Source organism: Apteryx rowi, unplaced genomic scaffold, assembly GCF_003343035.1.
Source record: "Apteryx rowi isolate R43461 unplaced genomic scaffold, aptRow1 scaffold_67, whole genome shotgun sequence".
Taxonomy (NCBI): domain Eukaryota; kingdom Metazoa; phylum Chordata; class Aves; order Apterygiformes; family Apterygidae; genus Apteryx; species Apteryx rowi.
This window is the reverse complement of record NW_020450949.1, coordinates 1,566,857-1,590,105: the sequence shown is the minus strand read 5'-3', so window position 1 is coordinate 1,590,105 and position 23,249 is coordinate 1,566,857. Positions and strand designations below refer to the sequence as shown.

At 46.6% G+C, this 23,249-nt stretch overlaps 1 protein-coding gene across 1 annotated transcript in view; it reads left to right on the top strand.

Moving 5' to 3' along the window:
- Positions 1-20,046, top strand: part of PRDM16 (PR/SET domain 16) — a 228,683-nt gene extending 208,637 nt beyond the window's left edge. Inside the window, 7 exon segments of the mRNA XM_026085670.1 lie at positions 3,595-3,764; positions 5,268-5,345; positions 11,685-11,854; positions 12,684-12,858; positions 15,661-15,891; positions 16,859-17,033; positions 19,912-20,046. Coding sequence (XP_025941455.1) covers positions 3,595-3,764; positions 5,268-5,345; positions 11,685-11,854; positions 12,684-12,858; positions 15,661-15,891; positions 16,859-17,033; positions 19,912-20,046 — 1,134 coding nt within the window.
- Positions 20,047-23,249: the final 3,203 nt, after the last annotated feature.

Genomic DNA, 23,249 nt, shown 5'->3' with positions numbered 1-23,249 from the left:
CGTGGAAGCGCAGGGCAGTGGCGATTCAGGGTCTGACTCTGCCCGCTCCAAAAGGCGGCGGGTCGCTCGCCTGGAAGCTCCTGCGTCCCTCTCCTACAGAGCTGCTCTAATCCCTGTTCTCCTGACAGCTCAGGGATTTTTGCTCCCTCTGCGTCTCCGCCAGGTCTGAGCCACCGCGGAGCAATGGGAAACACTGCTGGGCAGCTTTCCCAGCTGAAATTAGACCAGGAATGTCGGCCCACGGTGTGGCCACGCGAGGCCGGCAGCGTGGAATAGCTGAAAGCCCCTCTAAGACCAGCGCAAGCCGGACCACGCGTGGGAGCCCGCCGCAGTCGGCAGAGCCCCCCGGGCACGTCCCCGCAGCCGATCCCGCCGTCCCGCTCGCGTGGCGGCGCCGGCTCCCGCAGCCTCTCCGCTGGGAAGCCGGGCTGGCGGCCGGCTCCCGGGCGCGCTGCGCTCCCCTCCGTGGCTACGTGCGCTGCRCTCTTCTGATAATGTTTCCCACCTTAGATAAATAACTCGCAGGTTTGTGAAAGCTGGATCCCGGGGGCTTTCACGGCTAAACTTAGTTCCTCCATTGTTTCGCGTCGGCCCGAGAGTTTGGTTAATAACTTCCCCCGATTTTTCCCTCGTGCCGGCTGGATAATGGCGACGGGCCGGCCAGCAACATCCTGTGTTTGTGCGCGGCAGAATAGCGGGGCTGCCGCCTGCGCCGGGCTGAGCGGCCGCGGCCCCGCCGAGGGCAGGCCCTGCCCGCCCGGGGGCTGGCGTCGGCCCCAAGTGCAGAGCGCCCCGCTCGCCGGCGCAGCGGAAGGACGTGGAAGGGCCGGGCAGCTCTAACGATTTGCCGCACGGAACAGCCTGGAATCTGCAGTCGCTCGAGTCCGAAACTTCCTGATAACCGGTTTTTAATAGAGTGGGTTACTGTGTAGAGATCACTTGATCCGGAAGGTTCAGTTCGTTCTAACGAGACTAATCAAAGGATTGCCCGTTCCCGTGTTGCACAATCAGTCAGATACGTCGGACGCTCAAGGTGAGCGACGACAGGACGTTTGTGTGCGAGATCCGCACTCGCCAGACCTCCGTCCTGTGTTATCTGGGATGTTTTCCTAAGAAACTGTGTACTCAGAGGCTCCTGCTTCTGTCCGAGGGGCCCGGGCGGCTGTAATTAAGCCAAAAGGTGTGATAAAGACTGAGCTCGCAGAAGATACTTTCTCTCTTAAAATGGATTTTGTGCAACTTTTATTTCTGATCCGGTCGTTGACAGCAGTTTCTCGGCTACGATGTGGGTTATTCTTACATTGTCTATTTTAAATGAAACTCTGGACAACATAAATAAATGGTGTAACTTTTTGATTACTTAATGGAAAACCTTTTCTCACCTGTTAAGTTTCTTTTCTTCTCCCCTTCTTTTTTATTATAACCAGGCCGTTGTTCCCTAAATAGCAAAGTGCCTTTGCCACTAGAGAGGCTAGGGCTGGTGTTCAGAATTTTAAAAGAAGCCTAGGGCTATCGAGGCGGCAAACCTCTCTGCTAAGTGCCTCCGGAACAGGGCTCAACAAAGGATAGCTCCAGGTATCCGGCGCAGGGCTGAGCGGCACGGCTCTGAGAGATCCCGATAGCATTTTAACGTGATGGTTTTGTTACATGACTGGCAGCTGGGGCAGAGCTTTTGCTGTAAATGATCAAGTAACCTTTTCAAGTGGCTGGCGCTAAGTATTACTTACTATTTATCATGGGCTGGGAGCCTCCAACTAAGGGGCTGCGGATCTATTAACGAGAAATGGGTTTTACTACTCCTCTTTTTTGCAGCTTATGAATGGTTGTCAGCCTTCCACAGCGTATTCTGTGGTGATTAAGACGACTTTTTTTATAGTCGTACATTTTAAACAATATCTTGGCTCTCTTTTCCCCCCCCGAGCCCGGTTTAATAAAGTGTAAACGTGCAAAAGGTCAGCCCTTCCTGTACAATAGAGCATCTAGTTTTGATATATGGCTTCCTACTGCCTTCCGCTCGCTCGCTGTCTCCCCTGCTCCCGGTCTGCCGCTCCGGCCCGCTCCCACTGCCCCGCTGCTCCCTGCTTTCCGGGTGAGGTCATCCGCAGCCAGGAGGCAGCTTCAGCGCTTGCGGGCTTGCTTTTTCCGCAGTCGCTGCTTGGTGTCTTGAACGTGCTCTCGAGAGCACGTAAAATCGARTGTTGAAGCCGGTGGTGTAGCCCTCTGCGCTGCGGAGCTCTCCTGGGTTTGGATTTCCTGTTTTGCTCCAATGAAAGTAAAAGTGTTTGCTTTAGGTCGGAGTTTTACGAATAGTTATTTATAGTGACTCTTTTCTGTCCCCCCCCCCTTTTTTTTTTGTTAGCTTTCCCCTTCTCCTTTTACTCCAGGCTTTTGCCCTTGTCTGTGTTTCTGGTCTGGTGTTTAATCTCGGTATTTAAGCGAGAACGTGGCCGTTGCTGAGTCGTAGAAACTGCAGCTGATTTTGTTTGGTGCCGCATCCCCGGGCCCGCGTGCCTGCCGCTCCCGCCTGGACCGGGTTCAYGTCTGCCGGTTGTGGTCCTCCGGGCCGTGACTCCCCCAGCTGCACCTCCAAAGGCTTTGCCTGGAGCTTCCTTTCGCTCCAGGAAGCCCAGTCATCTCCCACCCGTCCTTCCAGCACCTTTGCTGGCTCCCGAACCTTTCTTGCATGTAATTAAAACGTTGGCCTCGTAGCTGGACAAACTCTCTGTGGCCCCGCTCCGTCCTGAGTCTGGCCTTGAATCCGCCTCTTCCCCAGCTGCCCCTGTTCTCCCTCCGGCCTCTTCCCTGCCCCAGCTCCGTGGCCGAGTCGCGCATCCCCGGGGCTCCCTCGCGCTCCAGGGCAGCCAGGAGCCTCCTGCCCTGAACCTCGGTCCTTTCGCCCTGCGGTGGGCTGTCTGTCCGCCCRCCRCCGCTTTCCCTCGGTCCTTTCGCCCCACGGTGGGCTGTCTGTCCGCCCGCCGCCGCTTTCCCTCGGTCCTTTCGCCCTGCGGTGGGCTGTCTCTCCACCCACCACTCGCCGCCGCTTTCCCTCGGTCCTTTTGCCCTGCAGTGGGCTGTCTGTCCGCCCGCCTCTCGCCGCCGCTTTCCCTCGGTCTGAGACGCTCTGAGCGCGAGGGCTGCTGTACGGCAAATCAAACCTGCTCGCGCCGTAGGACGTTGGAGGCTGAGCGGGGGGCTTGGGCCGCGAGCTGCACGTCCAGCGTTCCACCCCGGTATTTAATTCCAGTGTCATCCCTGGACAAAGGGAAGCCAAATGTGTTCTGAGGTAATTTCTAATGGTGAAAGTAAACACATGCACATTGCAGAAGGTAAGAAAGTGCCTAATTTCTAAGACCTGGTGCTTAGTGCTCGGCTTTATCAGTGGTATTTTACCTGATTTCTCTAAGCCCAGTAATTTATTTCTCCCTTTCCTGGCCCGATGCTGTGAGTCCATTTTACTGTGGGCCCTCTGAGGATAAGAGTAAACATCAGCAGCAGGCTTCGAGCAGCATGCTGCAGCCAAGAGACGTGTCTTACGCACCAGATGTTCCTCTYCCGGTGCTTTTTATGACGTGCGGTCTTTCCTTGTCCTTGCAGATGTCAGCCATAGAAACGATGACGGAGAAACTGGAGAGCTTTGCAGCCATGAAGGCAGACACTGGCACGTCCCTGCAGCCCCTCCCGCATCACCCTTTCAACTTCCGATCCCCGCCACCCACGCTGTCCGACCCCATCCTGCGCAAGGGCAAGGAGCGTTACACCTGCAGGTAAGGGCCGGCGCAGCCTCCGGAGCTTGTGCAGGCCGCCCGGGGAGAAGAGCGGCCGCGGGGCAGCTGCGTCAGGCACGAGCCTGCGACAGAGCGGCTTCAAATCGTGTCGGCAAGGGTGGAGAGAAAAACAAGAAGTAGGAGAATTAGAACAGAGCATTCTGATGACTAATTCGCTCGGAAATAGCTTGTTTTGTCTGGGGGAAAATCAGCATCTTCTGTTTTCTTTGTGTTTTTTAATAACCTTGAGAGCAGATCTGGAGATTCTCAAGCAAACCGAATTTTCCAAGCCAAGTCTCGTGTGTGTGGCAGCAAAGGCCACAGTTTCCAATGCAAGTGCATTACAGTCTCAACTATGCAAAATAATGTACTTTAAAAAATGGCTTACGGTAAACCAGTATTTCAAACACAGTTGTCTCCACAGAAATACTTGGGTATCCATTGCAGCCGTAAAACCTCGTATCAGGGCATATCACCCAGCGAATTAAAACCTGTATCTGCTTATTGAGTTTCACCTGCAAATTCAAATTTATTTGGAACAGAGTTCCTTCTCTTATTTTGCTTCGTGTTGCTACATTTCCTTACTCTCAGCAGACGGTCAGATTCATAGCAGTATATCCTGATAGCAGCAATGCAATGCAATGCTGCAGCATTTGTCTAGACGAAAATTCTGCAGGTTGTAAGAAGGATGATCAAGTCGCTTCTGTATGATAAGCGACTAACTAGGAATATCGAAGAAGTCTTAAACATCTCAAGAGATAGGGAGAACACGAATAGGCAGTGATTAAACACAGTTCATCCTGATGCAGGAATGAGGTAACATCAAACCAAGTTACTGAGTGACAGGTCCAAAGCAAACAGGAGGGTTTTTTACACAAAACACACCGATCAACAAAGGAACTCATTGCCGCAGGATGTTGTGGATGTCTAAAGTTTTTGTGCATTCAGAAAGCACTTAGAAAAATAGATGGAAGAAACTCAGCCAAAGGATATTGAATGCAAGAATTCCTCTTTAGGCTCAGGAGGATCTTTATTTTACTGAAAACTGGGAGATATATTGGGGATGCATCACTTCGTTCTTACTGTGCTCCTCTGTACCTCTTATGCCTCCAAGATAAGCTACTAAGTCGTCCAGCTTTTGGTCTGAACCAGATGTTCTTATAATGGGCATTTGATTTTTTTTCTTTTCCAACCTGTCCCGATGTTGCAGCGCAATGGACCGTCGCTCTGCGTCTCTGATGCAGGCGGATTGCCCCAGTGCCTCGCCACTGCGGATGCCAGGATTCCGGGGTGGATGTCGCTCTGTTAGTTCTTCCCTCCACGCCTGCCTCCCCCCCCCGTACCTCTGTGCCTAGAGCTGTTATTGTACAAAGTGCTTTTCTAATTTTGGGAATGGTATCAAAATGAGTGAGATGGATAGCAGTCGGTGATGCAGTGTTTGCAAATGATCTCATGTGACAGGACTTTCATGCGCTGATGGTTACTTTGGCTTTCGCTGTCTAGGTACTGTGGTAAGATCTTCCCGCGCTCGGCCAATCTGACACGGCATCTGCGAACACACACTGGAGAGCAGCCCTACAGGTGATGTTGTCCCCCAAATAATGCCCCTTCCCAACACACTGGTCATTCACCGCTATGTTGGTTTTTTGCTCTCTATAAAGTTGTGCCAGCATAGCGCTGCAATCCTGTAGCATTACATGTAATGATTCATAGGATTGTATATTATGTGTACCAGCCAAAAATAATCAGACTTGGCAGCTTCAAGATAGACACTTAACTTATATTTAGATGTATGCTGGCAAATGAGTGGTCTGATTTTCAGTGTTGTTTAACACTCACATTAACCATTCATCTCAAGGACAGCTGAAGGTGCTGAATGTCTCTGAAAATGGGGCTGTTTTGAAGGGCTTGCCAGTAAATTAACTGCTGGGTCTAGCTGGATTCTTTTTTCTTTTCCTAATGCGTGTCAGAAGTCCCTGAAGTAACGGATCAAAGAAGCCCTATCGTGTATCGGTTTTAAAACCTGGGTTAGGGAGTGCCCCCCCTTGAGAGGCAGAGTTTAAAAAGAGGGATCAGAGGGGGGTATTCACACCGTCTTATGTCAGGCGTTCAGCTAAGGCGTCTGAGTTCGAGGCCCGCACTACTGTTTTCTGTTAATTGTGGGAAGAGGTCTGATTTCTAGGTTTCGGCGTGCGCTTGTGTGTATACAGAAGGGCACGTTTGCAAAGCTGCTCGTCCCTTCCTCTGGCCAAAACCCTGCGGGCAGCCACCACGCTCTGAACGCGGCACGCAGAAGCGATGGATTCCCATGAAGGGGCTCCTGTTTAAGCGAGTGTTTTAAATTTCCATAAAACTCATGAGAAAATATAGGTAGGTAGGTATATATGAGGAAACATTTTTCATTGACGACTAAATGRGAATTTTGGCATCCAGTATTTTTTCTTTTTCGTTTGCAGTCATTTTCAAAAAACTTTAGCAAAAATTCTTTGACTGATTTCTTTGTAGAATAGGTACATACATAAGCAAAACTGAATGAATGATGAACCGAGACCTCACTAAAAATCAGGCACTGTGTTTTCCATTATATGGATAAGTGTTTTGTACATTGTCAAACAATAGTAACAATTCAAGCAATTGCATTTTTGGTAGCTAAAATTATGGTATTTCCATACACAGTCATAAGCTCACAACAAAGCTAACATGCAATAGTTATTATACAAAGTGAAACACAAATTTATGAGCAGCAAAAGGCCATCTGGTCAAATCTATGGAATTTTTATGCTTAGTTTAACTTAAGAAGCTACTTTCTCCCACATTTAAATCCCTGGTACATAAAGTCAAGGGTTTTTTTTTTTCCATACAGAGTCAAATTCTGACTGTAGACATTAGGTAAACTTTAAAAAAAACCCTCTCCAAAACAGACATATATTTTGGAACCATTCCCTGTTCTTCTAATTTTTCACTTGCATTATTTGATAGGACTTGAATGAATACTGTGTATTCACTATACACCCCTGTCTGACTAAAATGCGTGCTCCCGCTTATTCAGAGGTTGTTAGTCCAGTTTTCTTCCAAAAAAGGAGACTTGCAACTTAACAAAGGTTAGAAAAATAAAGATTTATTTGATCTGGTCTTCTCCCAGAAAATGGCCTGTGTGTTTTTTTTGTAATAGAGGTTTGACTTCTGGACAATGTTGCATTATAATAGCACTCCTGAGAGTTAGTGCTACGTTACAGAAGAGTTTAATTATCATTGATTTTCTTTTGCTCTTTGAGAACTGAGATTTCCAACTTTATCAGCAATAATTCTTTTGAAAGCTTGTTTTGTAAGTGCTGACTTTATCCAGGTATAAGCAGGTTGCTGATTTTTCAGTATTTTATTGTTGTTGTTCTTGTAATTTTTCTTTTGAATGTTTAAATATTTTTTCTGTTGACTCTGCTGGTGTGAAAGTTCATCCAAATATGAACTAAAATGTTCATAAACCTAGTACAAACTGATCCAATGTCCCCATGCAGATAAAGAAACATGCAGATCAGAAAATCAGGTTTGATTCTGTTCGATTTCTGTTTGATTCCTAATTGTCAGTGATAAATGGTGTGGTTTTTACCAAGTCATTTAAACTTCCTACGTTTCCATTTAATTATGGATAAAATAGGGATAAATAGCACATGAGCATTGTGGAGGTTAATTAATTCTTTTTGAAAAAGGAAAGTGCTACATATTTTGGTGACTGAGACATACCTGGTAATGCACTGCACTTCCTTAGAAGCAAACTGATTTGAAATGACTCAAAGGCATCCTGTTATGCAGTGGAATGAGACAGAATTCTTTTCTTTTCACTGTTCTTTTCCACGCTGGATCTAAAATCCAACAGTATGTATTTCCAAACACCACAGTAAACAGGACTATCAAACAACTATTTCCATTTCTTTCAGAGAAATGCAAAATAAGTTGGGCTTGTTGTGAAATAATGTCAGACTTCTTTGGCAGCTCAGGCAGTAAAAAAATAGGACTTGTCCTTCTGAGACTGTGAAGCAAAATCCCAAAGAGGCAGTTTTTAATGAAGCTCCTTATGCTTGAAGCCCATGAACATAAGGGTGTATTGTAGTTGTGGGTTTGATTTTTATTTTTGGTTTTCATTCTCTGGAACTACATAAAACCTGGACTGAGAACAAGTAAAGGCTATTTGATTCAACCAGACTTTATTTTCTTCTTTCAAATGTCCATTCCCTCCAGGATGCCATCTAATTGATTCTTGAATTACACCCAATCCCGAAGCATTGCCTGTAAGGCTGTGATTCCTTCTAAAAAGATGTGCTTCCTGACGTCTGTTTTGAATTTGTTTTTCTTTAATTTCCTTTCAGGCCCCCATGTCCTGTTATCTGCATTAAGCTGAAACTAACAGCTAGAGCTGACATTTACCATGTCCTGCAAGACTGCACATAGTTCAATAAAAACCTCTTCTTTCTCGTTTTCTTTTTAAAAATGTAARCTAAATTCATCCCTGGTGTAACTGCACTTGAGATTAAGGAATTACTCAAAGGAAGAGTAGCTATCCACGTGTTTATGGTTTGTTACTGTAGTTCTGTCTTTACAGCTCCCGCTGTCTGATCCTCAAGTAAGTGTAAAGTTTTGCAAGAGCAGTCATGCTACTGGAGCTTGAATAAGGATGTGGGACGTTACTATTACGTTTGAAGCGTTACCAAACTGTCTTAGTCTGATGGTGATGGGCTCGGTTACTCATTCTTACGATGTTTGGGGTGKTTTTTTCTGTCTAATTTTCCCTTCCAGTAGTTTATTAGATTGGGTATCTGGGTTCCCTCAAGGTCTTAGGGTTGTCTGCTGTGTCTTTGAGCTTCTTCTCGAAGTTTCCTGGCTTTGGCTTTTGTGAGCTATCATTCRCTCCTGCTTTATGTTTTTTTAGCCTGTTGGTGTCTTACTTTAAACTGATAAGCAACAAATTTTACTAGCATTTTGTCAGTGTGTTTACAAAGCAAATACAGCTTCTTTTGTATTTTACTTTCCTGCTGCCTCTGTGTTCACCTCTTCCCTGATTTTAAAGTTGGTTCCTCTGTCTAGGTCATGTATTTAGATTAAAACCAGCAGAGATCCGAGTACTGACCCCTCTGGGACCACAAATAATACAGTACGTCTCCCTCGTCCCTTTGCTTTCAGACATTAGATGTTGCTGCTTTCGAATGCCCCTCTGTTTTCCATTTTTTTAACAAGCTCTTTATCCTTTCTCCATATCTTAACCTGGATCCACATAGCTCATAGTTAGAGCAAGGACCTGTCAAGAGAAACTTTTCAAAGACTTCCTGAACATCTAAATAAATTGACATACGGGAGGCCAGATCGTTCCTGCCTTGCTCACGTGCGCGCTCCCTTTGAAGTCGCTGCGACGGCTCGTGAGTAATGCGCGCGCGAGCTGGCATGGATACCTGCAGCGGCAGCAGGAGAGGCAGCAGCGCTCCCAAGCCCCGAAAGCCCCGGCGTGCCCGGCACCAGGGAGACGCTGCTAAAAGCCAGTGGGACTTAGAAGGGCCTGTAGCTGAAATGGTGCGAGACAGGAATAGTACGGTGGAGAACTGGCCGAGCTGCGTGAATGTCACGGCTCACCAGCACTGAGAGATGATTATTAACTGGGGTGCAAAGAAGTTGTAAAAAGTGGAGCAATCAGGGTACGGGAAAAGACAGCCAGAGATACTGTCACAGCTGATACGCTTTTGTGAGCCTTATGGCAAAGGTGAGTCTCGGGGAGGGATTTGGTGGCAACTGCAGGAGAGACAGTAGTGAGCTGATTTAGAAATATTTCTTGCATATGCAGTGGTGACAGGCAGGGAATGAAAACCTTGAGCATCAGCAGAGGAGGGAGCTGATGATGCAATATCAGTAGAACTAAGGGGGGCAAAACTGCTTGCATAAGTCCTATAGAGTAACAAGTGTTTGGGGGTATTGGGCTGCTCTGGCCATTGGAGTTTTCTGAAGTGCTGGACAGTAGAAGCTGCAGAAGCCGGGCAACTTCATCATGAAATCAAATCTTTTGGGTGCTAGCAGGTAAGAGGAGAGTAAGAGCTGCAAATCTGTCCATGCTTAGCTCTCAGTATATAAACTGTGCTTGTTCTTGCTAATGTTCAAATAATGTCTCGTTTTCTTTAGTTATGTGATTCATTTTCTGGAAAAAAATAAAAAGAAAGCATTTTGAAGTCTGAAGAAACGATGGTTTAAAAAGAGATTTTGCTTGCTTTCTAGGGTAATCATAATAAAGTTACATTGTGTGAAACATCTTGATTCTTTCATTATATGAAACATCTTAATTCTTTTTTGTGATTTAACAGTAGGAAATTTGGAAGTGGACATGGAATCCATAAACATTGAGAGAGAGAGAGTGTTTCATAAACGTATCTCTGCTATTTCCAAAAATAATATCAATCTATTTTTAGTGACGGAATCAAAATCACAGCTGTAGCGCATCTGGAAATTGTGTGTGTGTTTCATAAAAYAGATTTTTTACACTTACACCTCCTTTCCCCATTTGAATCCCTTGCRTTTATAGAAAACAATACTACGCTCTTACTGTCGAGCCCAGTCCAGTTCCAGTCTTGAACGACTCGAGCACAAGATTCAGTTCTGTGYGCTCTTCAGACAGTGGACTAGTGGCGTTCCTAGAACATGTATGAGCTGACCCACCACCTCTGTGGCTGATCAAAAGCGGCTTAGTTCACTGGGACAAATTTTGCTCTTAATTACAGCAGCATAGAGCAGTTCTGCTACAKTAAGGGGTTTTATTCTGAAATTGCACCAGCTTAAGACCAGGGTTTACTTTGTCCCCTAAGTGTGCAGGATTTGCAAAGGTGTGGAGCAGAGAAAGGATTCTACTTCTTCTCATGGGTTTTGGCAGTAGAGCCACGAGGAAAGTAGCTTTGTTGAGATATGAATGACGTATTTAAGGAGAGATCTAATGAGGGATTCATGCTGAATCAGAGAGGAATTCAGTTTTCTATAGCTTTAGTCCCGAAACTCTTCCTTGCAGCTCGAAGCTGCCCTCTTCAGTAAGTTTGGTGCATTCTTGTTCTGCACTGGAGGCGAAGGCAGAAGTGCGAGTTCCCAAAGCACCTCAGTTTAGCAAAGCCTTGTTTTGATTCTGAGGGAATCTGAATCCAGAGAGGGCAGTGGGGACTTTAAACAAGCTTCCAGCACATCTACCGTGGGTCCTGTAGAGGTTTGTTTCAAACAGGGAGCAATTCTTCGCTCAGCAGTCTCCCCAGACATTCTGCCTTAGCTCCTTGCATTCGACATTTTCTCATCATAAACCAGACATTCACTACACAGGAGTAAATCTCACCCTCTTTGGAAACTATGGTGTATTTCTTGGGAGCTATTGTACTGTAATAATAACCATAATTACCTTTAAGACATGCTCTACTGCCCACATCTTGAGTATCACAAGGAATTTCACAAATAAATCTAGAGTTTTGTGTATCTCCAGATAACTGTGTCATGTAGGAGTACACTGGCCAATTTATATTTTTAATGTCCCTTCTTTCTTCTCCCTCTGTCTTCCTTCTGCTTCCCCCGCAGCTCTACTTCACCTGCTTCCCCTGCAAAATGAGAAGGGTGGACAAAATAAATTCTCCTTTCATATTTTTACAATTCTGTGCGGAAAAGTAATTATTTTATTTTGAATTCGYACTTGTTTGGACGGCTCACTTCTTAATTAATCCTTATCCTTTCTTCATGTTCCTTGAATAACAACAATATCAGATTTGTCTGGAATGATTAATGCCTCGTGCTTTCCAGGTCCTCAGTTGAGTAAAGATTTATAGACCAATGTTTTCTGGTTTTCTGGTAGTCAGATTTTTCTTTTTGTTTTTTTTTTCCCTCACATTGCGCTCATTGGCATTTGCTTCTATTTTTCAGGTGTAAATACTGTGACAGGTCATTCAGCATTTCCTCCAACCTCCAGCGGCATGTTCGAAACATCCATAACAAGGAGAAGCCATTTAAATGTCACCTGTGTAACCGATGCTTCGGGCAGCAGACCAACCTGGACCGACACCTTAAGAAACACGAACACGAGAACGTTCCAGGTAGCGAAGAGCATTGCCGTGCGGTTCTGCTGGGGCGCTGGGGCAGAAGCCTTCGTGGTTTAATCTCTCTGCTCACCCTGGGAAGCCTTTATGGAAAGCGCTGTTTCTTGACACTGAATATCGTTAGGTAGCAGAAAAACGACGTGCCGGCTCCTCCTGCAGCCAGAGATGCATTTGGCGCCAGTGCGGGGTTACACCACACACCCGCCCGCGCGCGCGCCTGCGCAATGCTCAGTTCTGCCAAGCCCTGCTCAGTTAGTGTTTCCGTGTGCCCTTTTCCAGTCCATAAAATAGTAAACATGATATTAACTTCGTGGGGACTTTATCCAGGGAGCAAAACCTCATGCGGTGAGGTCTTCAGGTACAGTGTTGGTGCATCCATATCAACCTCAAGCTCTACCAAGGGTTTTCAAGCTGAAATGTGTTTGTAGATACGTGTGAAGTTCAAGAAGCCAAATAGGTTTTGCCCTAAAACTGGATGAAGAAACTCCTGTGGTGAAGCCAACTAAGTGATCTTTCAGCCTAGAGAAAAAACTTTTGAAAAAGTTACAGGCAAACAGCTGTACAATGGAAAGTGATTCTTAAATTGTGTATACCATCCGTAAATGCKAAGTACCATCTATGTTTCTCTCTGTAGATCAAGTCTGGAAAACATGAGCTTCCTTTGGCAGCTTTGGTCCATGACATTTCTCTTAAATGTTGAATTCTTAATGTGTAGTAAGGGGATTATTGCATAATATTCCTCCTCTGTTTTTTTCTCCTCATAATAGCTTTGACAGTATCTGATCATTTCTCCTGTTTGTTCTCTTTTCTTGTTTCCCTCACTCAGTGAGCCAGCACTCTGGAGTCATTACAAACCACCTTGGGACCAGTGCCTCTTCCCCAAACTCGGAATCAGACAACCATGCACTTTTAGATGAAAAAGAGGATTCGTATTTCTCTGAAATAAGAAATTTTATTGCAAATAGCGAGATGAATCAAGCATCAACTTTAGCAGATAAAAGGTAGACAAAGTAAATAAAACTATCTGGTAACATGTATTGTTAACATGGTTAAAAGACCAGTCAGCCTTTGTCCTGTTGTACTTGATTCAAAATGCTCAAAAGAGAGAACTGTAACAATTTGGAGAATGCATTCAGCTTGAAGCTCCAGGCCTAGTGCTGAGGCTTCTCGGAAGAGACTTAAGTCCGGAGGGCGTGCGCTGGAGAGCTGAAACGCTGCTGCAGCATCAGTCTGCCCGAACAGCTGCTTGGGAGGAGGGTTCCTAACTGTTTCCGTTTCCAGTGTGGCATCTTGAGGCAAACAGGCGCCGATTTCAGTTTGCCTTCAGATATCTGTTTTGCAAGAAACTCAGTCCTATGCATAGCAAGTTGGGCAGGACATTTAGAAACAAAACCTGCCCATCAGCTGTTCCAGTGGAAATCACACTCATTGGGAAATCTGAGGATCCTGATAGAAATTCTTTTGCATTCTTTCCTATTTGCCACGTAAGCTCACTTAAGTCTTACAGCCTCCCGAGGTAAAGAACATTTGGAGAAACCTCTGTTAGCCTCCTGGTGCAAACATCTAGGATAGGTCAGAGGAGCGTTGTTTGCTGGAACTTCCTGTTTCTCTCCAGCCATGTGATGGTGCCTAGACAACTGCCTCAGCTGTAGATACCTGTGTGGTGCTCACCTTCCTGTACCGACATCAATCACATAACGAACTTAAAGGGGGAGCCACTGAAGCTTGCAGGCATGGCTGTAACCAGTGGGAACAGCTGATGAAGCACATTTGAAGAGAAGAGAACTAGTAGTTGTGGTAATAAAAGGCAGGCAGGCAGATTGCTGCAGAGTTAGCTCCGTATGATAGTTTGGAGAAAACTTAATTTCTTTGCTGCATAGAAATGTCATTATCGAACCATTACCTCCCGCCGTAAAACCACTCGGCCTGCTCCATCAAAGCTCAGAGATTACTGATTAAGGAAACCAGAGGCACCAGCTTTTCTAATCTATTAGTTTGTTTCAAATCTGTCCCTACTACGAGGCAGAAGAGAGAACTGTGGCTCTCAGCAAATCAGGATGTATAATAACCTGGGCGTTTGCTTTGTAAATGCTTGTGAGCCTCTATGTGTTTCAGTGTTGAAACTCAGCTTGGAGGGAAACGGCTGAAGGGCCACAACTTTCCCCCGTGCTGGGAGTAGGTGCAGCTCCCCGAGCGGCCGTGTGGTTGCACCTGCCCGCATCCAGGCTGCAGTCCTCGTCCGTCCGGTCCCTCTCTAGCAAATAGGCTCTCTCTGGCTCACTAGGCTGTTGAATTCCTTCCTATGTCTGGGAAAACTTCCCAAGGAGCCTCTCATCCTGTCCACTGTGCACAGGCCCAGGAGATTTCAGTGGCATTTATAAATGAGAAAGCTGGGCAGATGTTGGATGAGCCCGTAGTGCGCATGCTGGAAATCCTGCTTTGCCAGCCGCAGCCAGTGCCGGTGCTATCACAGCGATACCCTTCTGGAATTGCATGTGGAGAATGCAGGACTTTGCTTTACCCCGGGTGCTTGTAAAAGTGCTAAATTTAGGCAGAGTCTCCATTTCCTTTCCAGTTTCATAGTCTTCGTTTCATTTGCTGGATACGGAAGCAGAATTATCTCATACACTGACTTCTCACCAGAGTTTTTGTTTAGACTGTATGCTTGGAGCAAAACAAGGGGGATGGTGAGAACTAAGGATTTGCTGGAATTTCCCGGGGGAAATTAGGAATCTCTTGACATTGCACGACGTAGAGAAAAAAGTAGGCAAGGGGAGGAACTCTCAGAGCCTGGGGAAGTTGATCCAGAGGAAGAGTCAACTGTGGACCTCCACCTTAAAAAAACCTATCACAATTCTGTAAAACAAACATGCTGCTGAAGTACTTGGAGTAAGTGACAAGATCCAGGGCTTGGGAAACATCTGAATTTCCCCTTCATTTTTCAAACCTTATTTTGACGGAGTGATATTTTATCTGCCCACGAGCCCAGTGGGATATTCTGGGTTGTACGAATGTCATTTTATTCTAGGGCCAGTTGTAATTACATTCCTGCTGCTCTCTTGTTTTCACAAATAGCTATTTAATGCCAATATTAAGGCTTCAGTCTAAAATGCAAGTATGAGAAATCCACAGAATGATGCAGTCCACCTAAGGAAAAGTAAGCAGGCTGGGACATGGTGTAAAACGGTGACGATGTTAAGCTTAGCTTATGCCACCTGGTGGCATCCTGCTGTCCTCAAAGTCCATACCGTTGGTGATCACCCTCTCCTTCTCTCCCCCTAATTCAAAGCCGCTAGCCTCCTGGAGACCGTTAGGTCGGACAGGTATGACTAGGAGAAGTGATGCGAGAGGAAACTGAGGCTGGCTGTTAGATTACACAGCGAGGAAGCTGCTGCTTTGTGCCTGCTTGCAGGGAGATTGTTGGAATGCAGTCGGACAGAGAGAAGGAAAAGCCCTTTGTCCCGCAGACGGTATATTTTAAGAGATGAAAATGCATTGCTTAAATCCGAACTAGACAAAATTCTAGCTTAAAAGGCATTTGGGCTGGTATGTGCTTGACATGCACGTTGGCCCTTAGGCACTGCAGAGGCTAATTTCTAACTGGCTAAAAAACATCCGTTTTCCTTCTTCTTGCTGTTTAAATGAGATGTATAGGTACATATATATGTGTCTGTATGCACGTATATATGCACGTGTATAAAATGAACTAAGCCTTGCATTACAGAGGAAATGCATGACTTCACTCATTGGGCATCTTCCCCCCCCCCCTTTTTTTTTTCTTCCCCTTTGACCCAATATTTCAGGCCAGAAATCCAGGATATTGATGGCAATTCCCAGTGTCATGGATTAGCAAATGAGAAAACAGAAGATGTGGATGATGAAGATGAAGAACTGGAAGAGGAAGATGATGACAGCCTGACAGGAAAGTCACAGGATGAAACAGTATCACCCACCGCAGAGCCCCGAGGAGCGTTTGAGGATGAAGAGGATGAAGAGCCCACATCTCTCACCATGAGCTTTGACCACACCCGAAGGTGAGGTGGGCTGTTTCCTTTGAAAAGTCAAATGGGGGTCACACTTTTGACGGTGTCAGTGGTAGATTTTGAGTGCTATTGTTTTATTTTCCAACCCATGTATCATACTTCCCGTTTGATTTAAGCATTCACTTGAGAGATTCCATTTTCACCGTGGTGGGGGACACAAAAAGACTTGGACTGCACGAAAATCTGTGATAAGATGTATATCCAAGACTTGAAAAGTTTGTATCGGGAAAACAGTTAGTGCAAAATAGAAAACAGCTTTTTCAGAGTACCACCATTCAGTGGGTCATGTGTTTGTCTCCAAAACACAGGTCAGGGCAAAGGGAGGGGTGTGTGTATGCAATCCATTTGGTGCTGCTCTACCCATTTTAGTTGTAGTAAAATGTTGTTGTCTTCAAGTGAATTGGTAGAGCTCTGGGAAAAAAGTTTTGCCTGAAGTCATGCTTTGCCTAGAGACCTTTAAAATTAAAATTTGTTGCTCACAGTATAGGCTTAGCCTTCCTTTTTGGCTCTGTTTCCCCACTGGTGTTCATAACAAGCGTGCCATGACGCAAAGAAGTGTTATATTTCGTCTCAGTGCATCAGTGCTTTCATTGCAACTCAAAGAGAATATGGTATAGCAGCTTGCTTTAGATATTGGTCAAGTGGCAAACGTTTCAAGGAGTGGACAGCATTTGGACATCTGCCCACAGAAGACCCAAGTGAATTATAACCACGCTGAACCGCCAACGTATATAGCACTAATGCTTGTATGTGCATAATCACACCCTCCACTTTTTCTTTGCTCTTGCATTTTGTGTCGTTTTCTTGTTTGTCTGTGTATCGTTTCACGCATGTGGCTTGTGAGATCCCCATGGTATGTGCATGCAGGCACTGAGTTAGCAACACTCACATTGGCTAGATTGTAAACGGTGAGATGAGCTAACAACAGGTCAACCCCTTCCCCTGGTCATTGGTACAGGTGTATTGAGGAGGACGAAGCCGGCTTGTTAGATTTGGAGCAGATGCCGAATTTTGGGAAGGGGCTGGATCTTCGCAAAGCAGCCGAGGAAGCATTTGAAGTTAAAGATGTGTTTAATTCCACCTTAGACTCTGAGACAATAAAACAGACTCTGTACAGGCAGGCTAAAAACCAGGTAGGTATCTGACAGAACATTTTCTCTAGCTTGCTGCCAGCATGTACTATAGGATTAGCAAGCCGCTGGCCTCCTTCAGCTAAGGGTTTATTTTCCCCTTCCAGTGAGTTGGAGCTCTGACTGTCGTGAGTGAATCTTACGTGAACCATGCCTTGTTGCAACTGTACTGAAGGTCAGAAGAAATGGAGTGCACATGAGTTTTAGGTCACCAGTTCAATTTCTCACTAAGCCTGTGTTGTGAGAGCATGCCTATAGAGAGAGACAGTGGCATCTGTCTGTTTTTATCTGTCCGTATAAATGTTGTTACGATTATTATTTATTTATACTTTGGGCTAGATCTGCAATTGATATCTACCAGGAAACTCAAGATTTGGTCCACAGAAACAGCAAAAACATGTAATTGTGTTTGGCGATAAAAAGTGTAATAGACAATAGTATTTTCTGGACTTGCAGTCCAGCAGGTCTGGAGAACTTCCTCATTTATCTCCCTGGTTTCTAAAAGCAATCCGTAAAATGAAATTCTGCCTTGTCAGCTAGACCAGTTCAGACCTACCAAGAAACCTCAAAAAGACATCTCAGCATCTCCTGGAGTTTTGAGAAAAATCTGGAGGTGTGGGCTAGACCTGTTTGTGCTTTGTGCTTTTTCATTAAGCAGAAATATTCAGTCTTCAGTTTTACGAAGTTCGTGTCCTGGTCCGTATGAAAGCACTCTCAGAAAGGAACTGTTAAAGGAAGTTGCATCACTGGACTGGTTAAGAGAGATTATACTGAAACCTTCCAACTTTAACTTCAAGCCTCTAACAAAGGTGCTCTGAATTACTGTCCAGCTATCATCGCTGGCTGCGTAGAGAGCTTGGGCTTCTGCTTTCAGGGTACCACTTTGTACCTAACTTAACTACCTGAAGTGGCCTAAAGCAGATGGTGTGAATAGTACCATTCTGACAAGTGTCAAGGAAAGCATTCCAACAAAATCTGACAGCATTTCCCCATTGATTGCCCCTGCTGCTGTGTTTAGGAAGAAGTAGGCAGCTCGGATGTTAGCAGAGGTTTGACTATATTTAATATTGGGGATGAGCAGAGCTATTGCCTTGGAGTCCCTTTGTAGCCTTCAAGCAGCAGAATTGGTTGTGAAATCTATTTTAAATGTCCAGCAACACAGTAGCTTAATGCAGTTGACAAGCAGAACGTGGTTTTTGGTGAAAGATAGCCAGAACTGGGAAATTCTTGTCCTACTTCATAGTAGGTGCTAGTACTGAAGCCGGGGAAGGGACTGCTTGAAGGTAGGACAAGACTTCTTTCCTGGTGAAACTAATTTAAACACAAGCCACTTGCCTGACTCTTATATGTGTCCTGTTACTAATACGCCAACTGTACTAACTATTTAGGAACAGCTTGCTCTTTTAAAATTTGTGCTACCCTGTTAGTTCTAGCCTGTCCTTACTTTTTTTCAGGGGAAGGGGGTTATTTTATTTATACTTATATATTTTTAGAACCAATAGACTGGTTCCAGTTAAATGATAATAAGTAACTGGAATAATTTGAACAATCTCTTATTCAGGGAATAATAAAACAGCGTTTAGGCGAACAGCTCAGCATTCCTTTGTGGCTTTCTCTTAAGCAATTTGAGATGCCTGCATGTCCGTAAGCTGTATTCTTTCAGCACACACCTACAATAGACGAATGTGTTGACTTGACAAGTAGATCTGATTCAGCTTTTAAGAGGAGAGGCTGAAGTTGGATGACTGGTTGGTATTGCCATCGTTACAGTTGCATTACTAAGGGTCCTCCTGTGCTGAGCATGGTATTGATGAACACGAAAAAAAATCTGTGCCCCAGCGAATGTATAGGCTTTGTCTTTTGCCCTGCAAAAGATTACGTGTGAGTGGGTGCAACCTCAGTGCGAAGGAGAGGGTGACACAGCCACAATGTAATCGCAAAATGTGAGCAGACATTGCACCAGCTAGTGCTCGCCAGGGAGGGTGGGGACTACGTCCTCATCTGGCGGCGATCACAGGCTGCAGTTTCATTGGCTTTTGCCTCCAGTACATGAAGTTATCACCTGCTTGCCCTGAAAGGATGCAAAGGGTGTATAAGATAAGCAGTCTTGGAAGAGGGAGGGCATCTAGGTTGCAAAGAAGCAAGCAAATTATCCTGGAGAAAACAAAAATCTCAATGCATTTTTTCAGCAGACATTGTTAACTGTTTCACTACAGCAATAAAAGTATCCCAGCAAGAACGTATGAACGCACTGGCAACACCAGTGAGCGTTTCATGCCTATATTCTTAAATATCCACGTGCAGGTTTCTACAGGTACCTGTGGGCTCATGCCAAGCAGTGGGTCAGGACTGTTAGCCTGCTGCCAGCAGCTGCCCTTTGGGTTCCAGGTAGTTTGGATATTGCTACACCAGTTTTGTGGCACGTGACCGGGCCCTGCTCTCAGTTAGCCATTTGCTTATCTCTAAGTGTATTATAAAAAAAAACCAACAAAAACCGCAGCATATGGCATTCTGCATGTAGCCGCTTTCTCCTGCGAGCAGAGAGTCTGGAGTCCGGTGCCCGGGCTCGCTGCACGGTGCAGGGCCGGCCTGGAGCGGGCCGGTCCTGCGAAAGGCGATGGGAATTAGGGCCTTGCCCAGCTAGCCCGACAGCCGCCTCTGAACTCTGCGGCGCGTGTTGAGAAGCGCGAGCGATAGGCGTCGTCCTAGCACGTGGACGTAAATTTAGGCCTGCTGGCGAAGTTCTTAGCCCAGGCCAAAGGATGCTGGCTGTCTCACATTTCCTGTGTGGTTAAACGGTGTTGTGCTTGGCGCAGTTTGTTAAAGACTGTCCTGTGTGTGTACTCACACATGTCCCCTGCATTACTCTTTCTTCCTCCAGGCTTATGCAATGATGCTGTCCCTGTCTGAGAACGCTCCCCTCCACACGTCCTCCCAGAGCTCTCTGGGTGCTTGGTTGGACATGGCAGGAGCAGCTTCAGAGTCGGGGACCTTTAACCCCATCAACCACCTCTGAGAGGTCACCAAGGCACTGGCCAGAGTCCAAGCGAGGAGGCGGTGGTGCTGCAATTGTCCTAGCAAAAATCCTAGCAAGCAGAAGATGGATGAGAGGGCCTCAGGGAGTCGTCTGGGCTTTTGGCTGGGAAAGAAACCCGTCGCATCTGACCTACAGCTCCTGAATTCTTATCTATCCGCAGTTCTCATTTCTAATTTATCAGAATGAACCTCTCTAAAACTGGATAACCCTGATGCAGCCCTAGGATTTCACAATCTCTAAGAGTAGCATAAACAAGACATGAATTGCAACGGTGCAATCAAATATTGGCCCCTTAACATTACAAGACAGTATCACCGAGCCAGTAGAGCTTGCCTGTAAATGAAAGCTTGAAACCATTTGGTACCCTACCCTTTCAATTCAGCTGAATAATGAAATAATAAGGAAAAAACCAGAGCTGGGTGTGACCTATCCCTGGTGCAATTCTGTCACAGTCGCTGGAGTTACACCAAGGAAGGGTAAATGCAACCCATTCAACTGACCTCTAAAAGCGTTTGAAATTCTGTGCTCCCGCAGAAATACCATCCTATCCTTTGTTCCCGGCAAAACATACCGCACAGCGCAAAGCCTCTTCCCTGGGAGGCCACACTGCRTGCGGTCGTGACACACTGTGTGCAGTGTCCCAGCTGAGAAATCTCCAGCCTGGAGCATTGCTGAGGTTGGAGGTTTTGAAGTATCGTGCGAGTGTGTGGTTCGTGGTCCTGGGCTGTGACCTGAATGCCCTTCTGTCTGTGCCTGCGCCGCGGGGTCGAGAGCGCTTTCCGTCTCTGTTAACGCCTGTTAGCTCAGAGCGTCCCGAGAGCTGCAGAAGAAGCCGAGCTCAGAGCATCTGCTGGTGAGTGGGGCGGTAGCGCTCTGCCCCGCTCTGGCCTGAATGCCCCAGGACTAAGCTGCTGAAAATGCTTGGACTTTTCCCAGGCAGAAGCTCCCATGGGTAAACCCGGACCTGAAAAGGTGTAGCCGTGTGTAAGAAAGCATGTACAGCAGGCAGATCCGGCCTTAAGGGCAGTTTAGACGCATCTTCTGCGTTATCTCCCAGGGTTGTTTTAGAGTGACAGCCTTTCAGTGTTGGTAGGATCCGGGGACTGGCAGAAGCTTCCGACTCCAGCAGTTGTTTGGGTTAGCCGAGTGGCTGTTTATGCATAGCACACTGTCATAATTTGACCCGTAATTTAAATAGAAAGATTCAAATCTCCTTGCTCAGCAACCGGAGAGGTGCAAGGCCTCTGGTCAGACACATAGCTAAGAACAGTACTGGCTCTCTAAGTTGCTTCTAAGTCTCGTTTTTTTTACTGATGTAAAGCAGTCTCCAGAAATACTGTGATATTTGTGCTATTCTGCCTTGTAATAACAATCCAGTGTTGTAGCAGTGATTTTACAGGTAAAGCTGAATTGCAGAGTAGTCCGGAAAGGCAGGAGATCTATTGCAAAGAATAACATTGGCTACACAGATAAAGTTTATGATATGCGTCCTGAGAGTTTTCTAGCTACAGCATCATAAAAATTAAAAGAAGCCAAGGACTGGAGCACTGCCACCCCTGACACTGAGCGAAGACAGGTACGTCCGCGTCTTGCCCAAGGGGGTTCTGCCTCAGCCACTTGCTAGGAGGCCGGAGGGGCTCCGACAGCCTGGCTGTGTAAAGATCTCGGTCAAGGCTGGCGAAGTCCAGAGGAGCTTTCCATACTGATTTCAGCATCCTTAGGGCTCCGTGTGCTTCTAATAAGTCCTGTAGCTGGTGGTAACTGCTTGCAGAACCGGGTTGATGGCTGATTTGAGAGCAGCTGCGCGCAGTGCTCAGTATAGAAGCCCGTAAATGCTGGAGATGCGCAGCCCCTCTGCCTACTTCCTAAGAAAAGGAACAGCAGCAGCAGCTGCTGCGCTAGCCCAGGACGGAGGAACCAAGCACGGAGCCGAATTCCAGCGTGCTGAAACGAAGGAAGCAGCTACTCGGATCACGTGGCGGTTCTGTTGGGAACGGGAGCCTGTGTGATTCACCCTGTGCAGCCAAGAGCAGCCGGGAGCCTCAGGTRGTCCAGGAAGGAGGGCGTTTAGGGTGTCTTTGGTGTACCAGGAACAAAGGGTAGATTGGCAGCATCAATTTATTCTCCAGGAAAAAATGCCCTTCCTATTCGGTTTTCCACATCACCCTGTGAAAGTGCCCAAGGCTCGGAATCCAGCAGTCAGTGAAACCCAAACTGTTCCATGTATTTGCACAAAGCTCCTGGGTAAATAGAGCCCGAGAGCTGACGGTGTCAGAAGAAAGCAGGCTCGGAGAAGGAGCCGCGCCGTTCCTGCCCCAGCACACCTGCCTCCGCCGCCGCTGCAGCACAGCCCTGCCCAGGCGCTCGGCCTTTAAATTATTCCCCCAGGGGCCAACTGAAAATAATAAAAGAATTGTTTCTTTTCCTGATGGAATTTATTTTAATCTGTATATAACTTGTAATTTTTTGCTAATGCCTTTCTTATTTTATTTCTTCCTTAACAGTATTTTTTGCATTAGATACCCCGATTGTGAAGAAATGATGTTAATATAAGTATGTAGYGAAGGACCAAAATTGTGTAATTAAGGTTGTATGTTGTATGATTGATAAGCAGGGAGTAGGAAGAGCCTGTTAATGACGTGCCAAACGACGCCGAATCATCCTGCTATTCTCGCCGCCGACTTTCCAGACAATCATGGGTTTTGTCACACGTGCGTTTAAAGGACCGTTGCCGCTAGACTAAGGAGCCTGCTTCTTTCCCGCGTTGGCTGGAAAGAGAAGAGGTCTCGAGCAGAAGGGAGCCGGAGCCTCCCCCGGCCGCCCTCGCGCAGGACGGCGGCAGCGCGCGAGGACGACGCCACGGAGCCCCGCGACTCTCCAGGCCGCGGCCGGGCGCAGGGAGCCGAGCGGAGGCGCCGGGGCTCGGCGGCGGCTCGCGGGCTCCGGGGCGAGCGGCGTCTCCCGCGGCCTGCGCACAGGAACGCGCCGGCCCTGGGGAGGGAGAGCGTCCCGGCCCTGGCTCCGAGCCCTCCGCTCCTCTAGCCGCTCGGAGGGAACCGGGAGCTCCAGTAACTTCCCGGCGTGGGACTGCGATGCTCTGCACCTGTATTTTTTAACTCATGTTTTTTTTCCCTTTTTGTATTTCTTAATACGGTTTGTTTACTTCATGTTTTCCTCTAGCT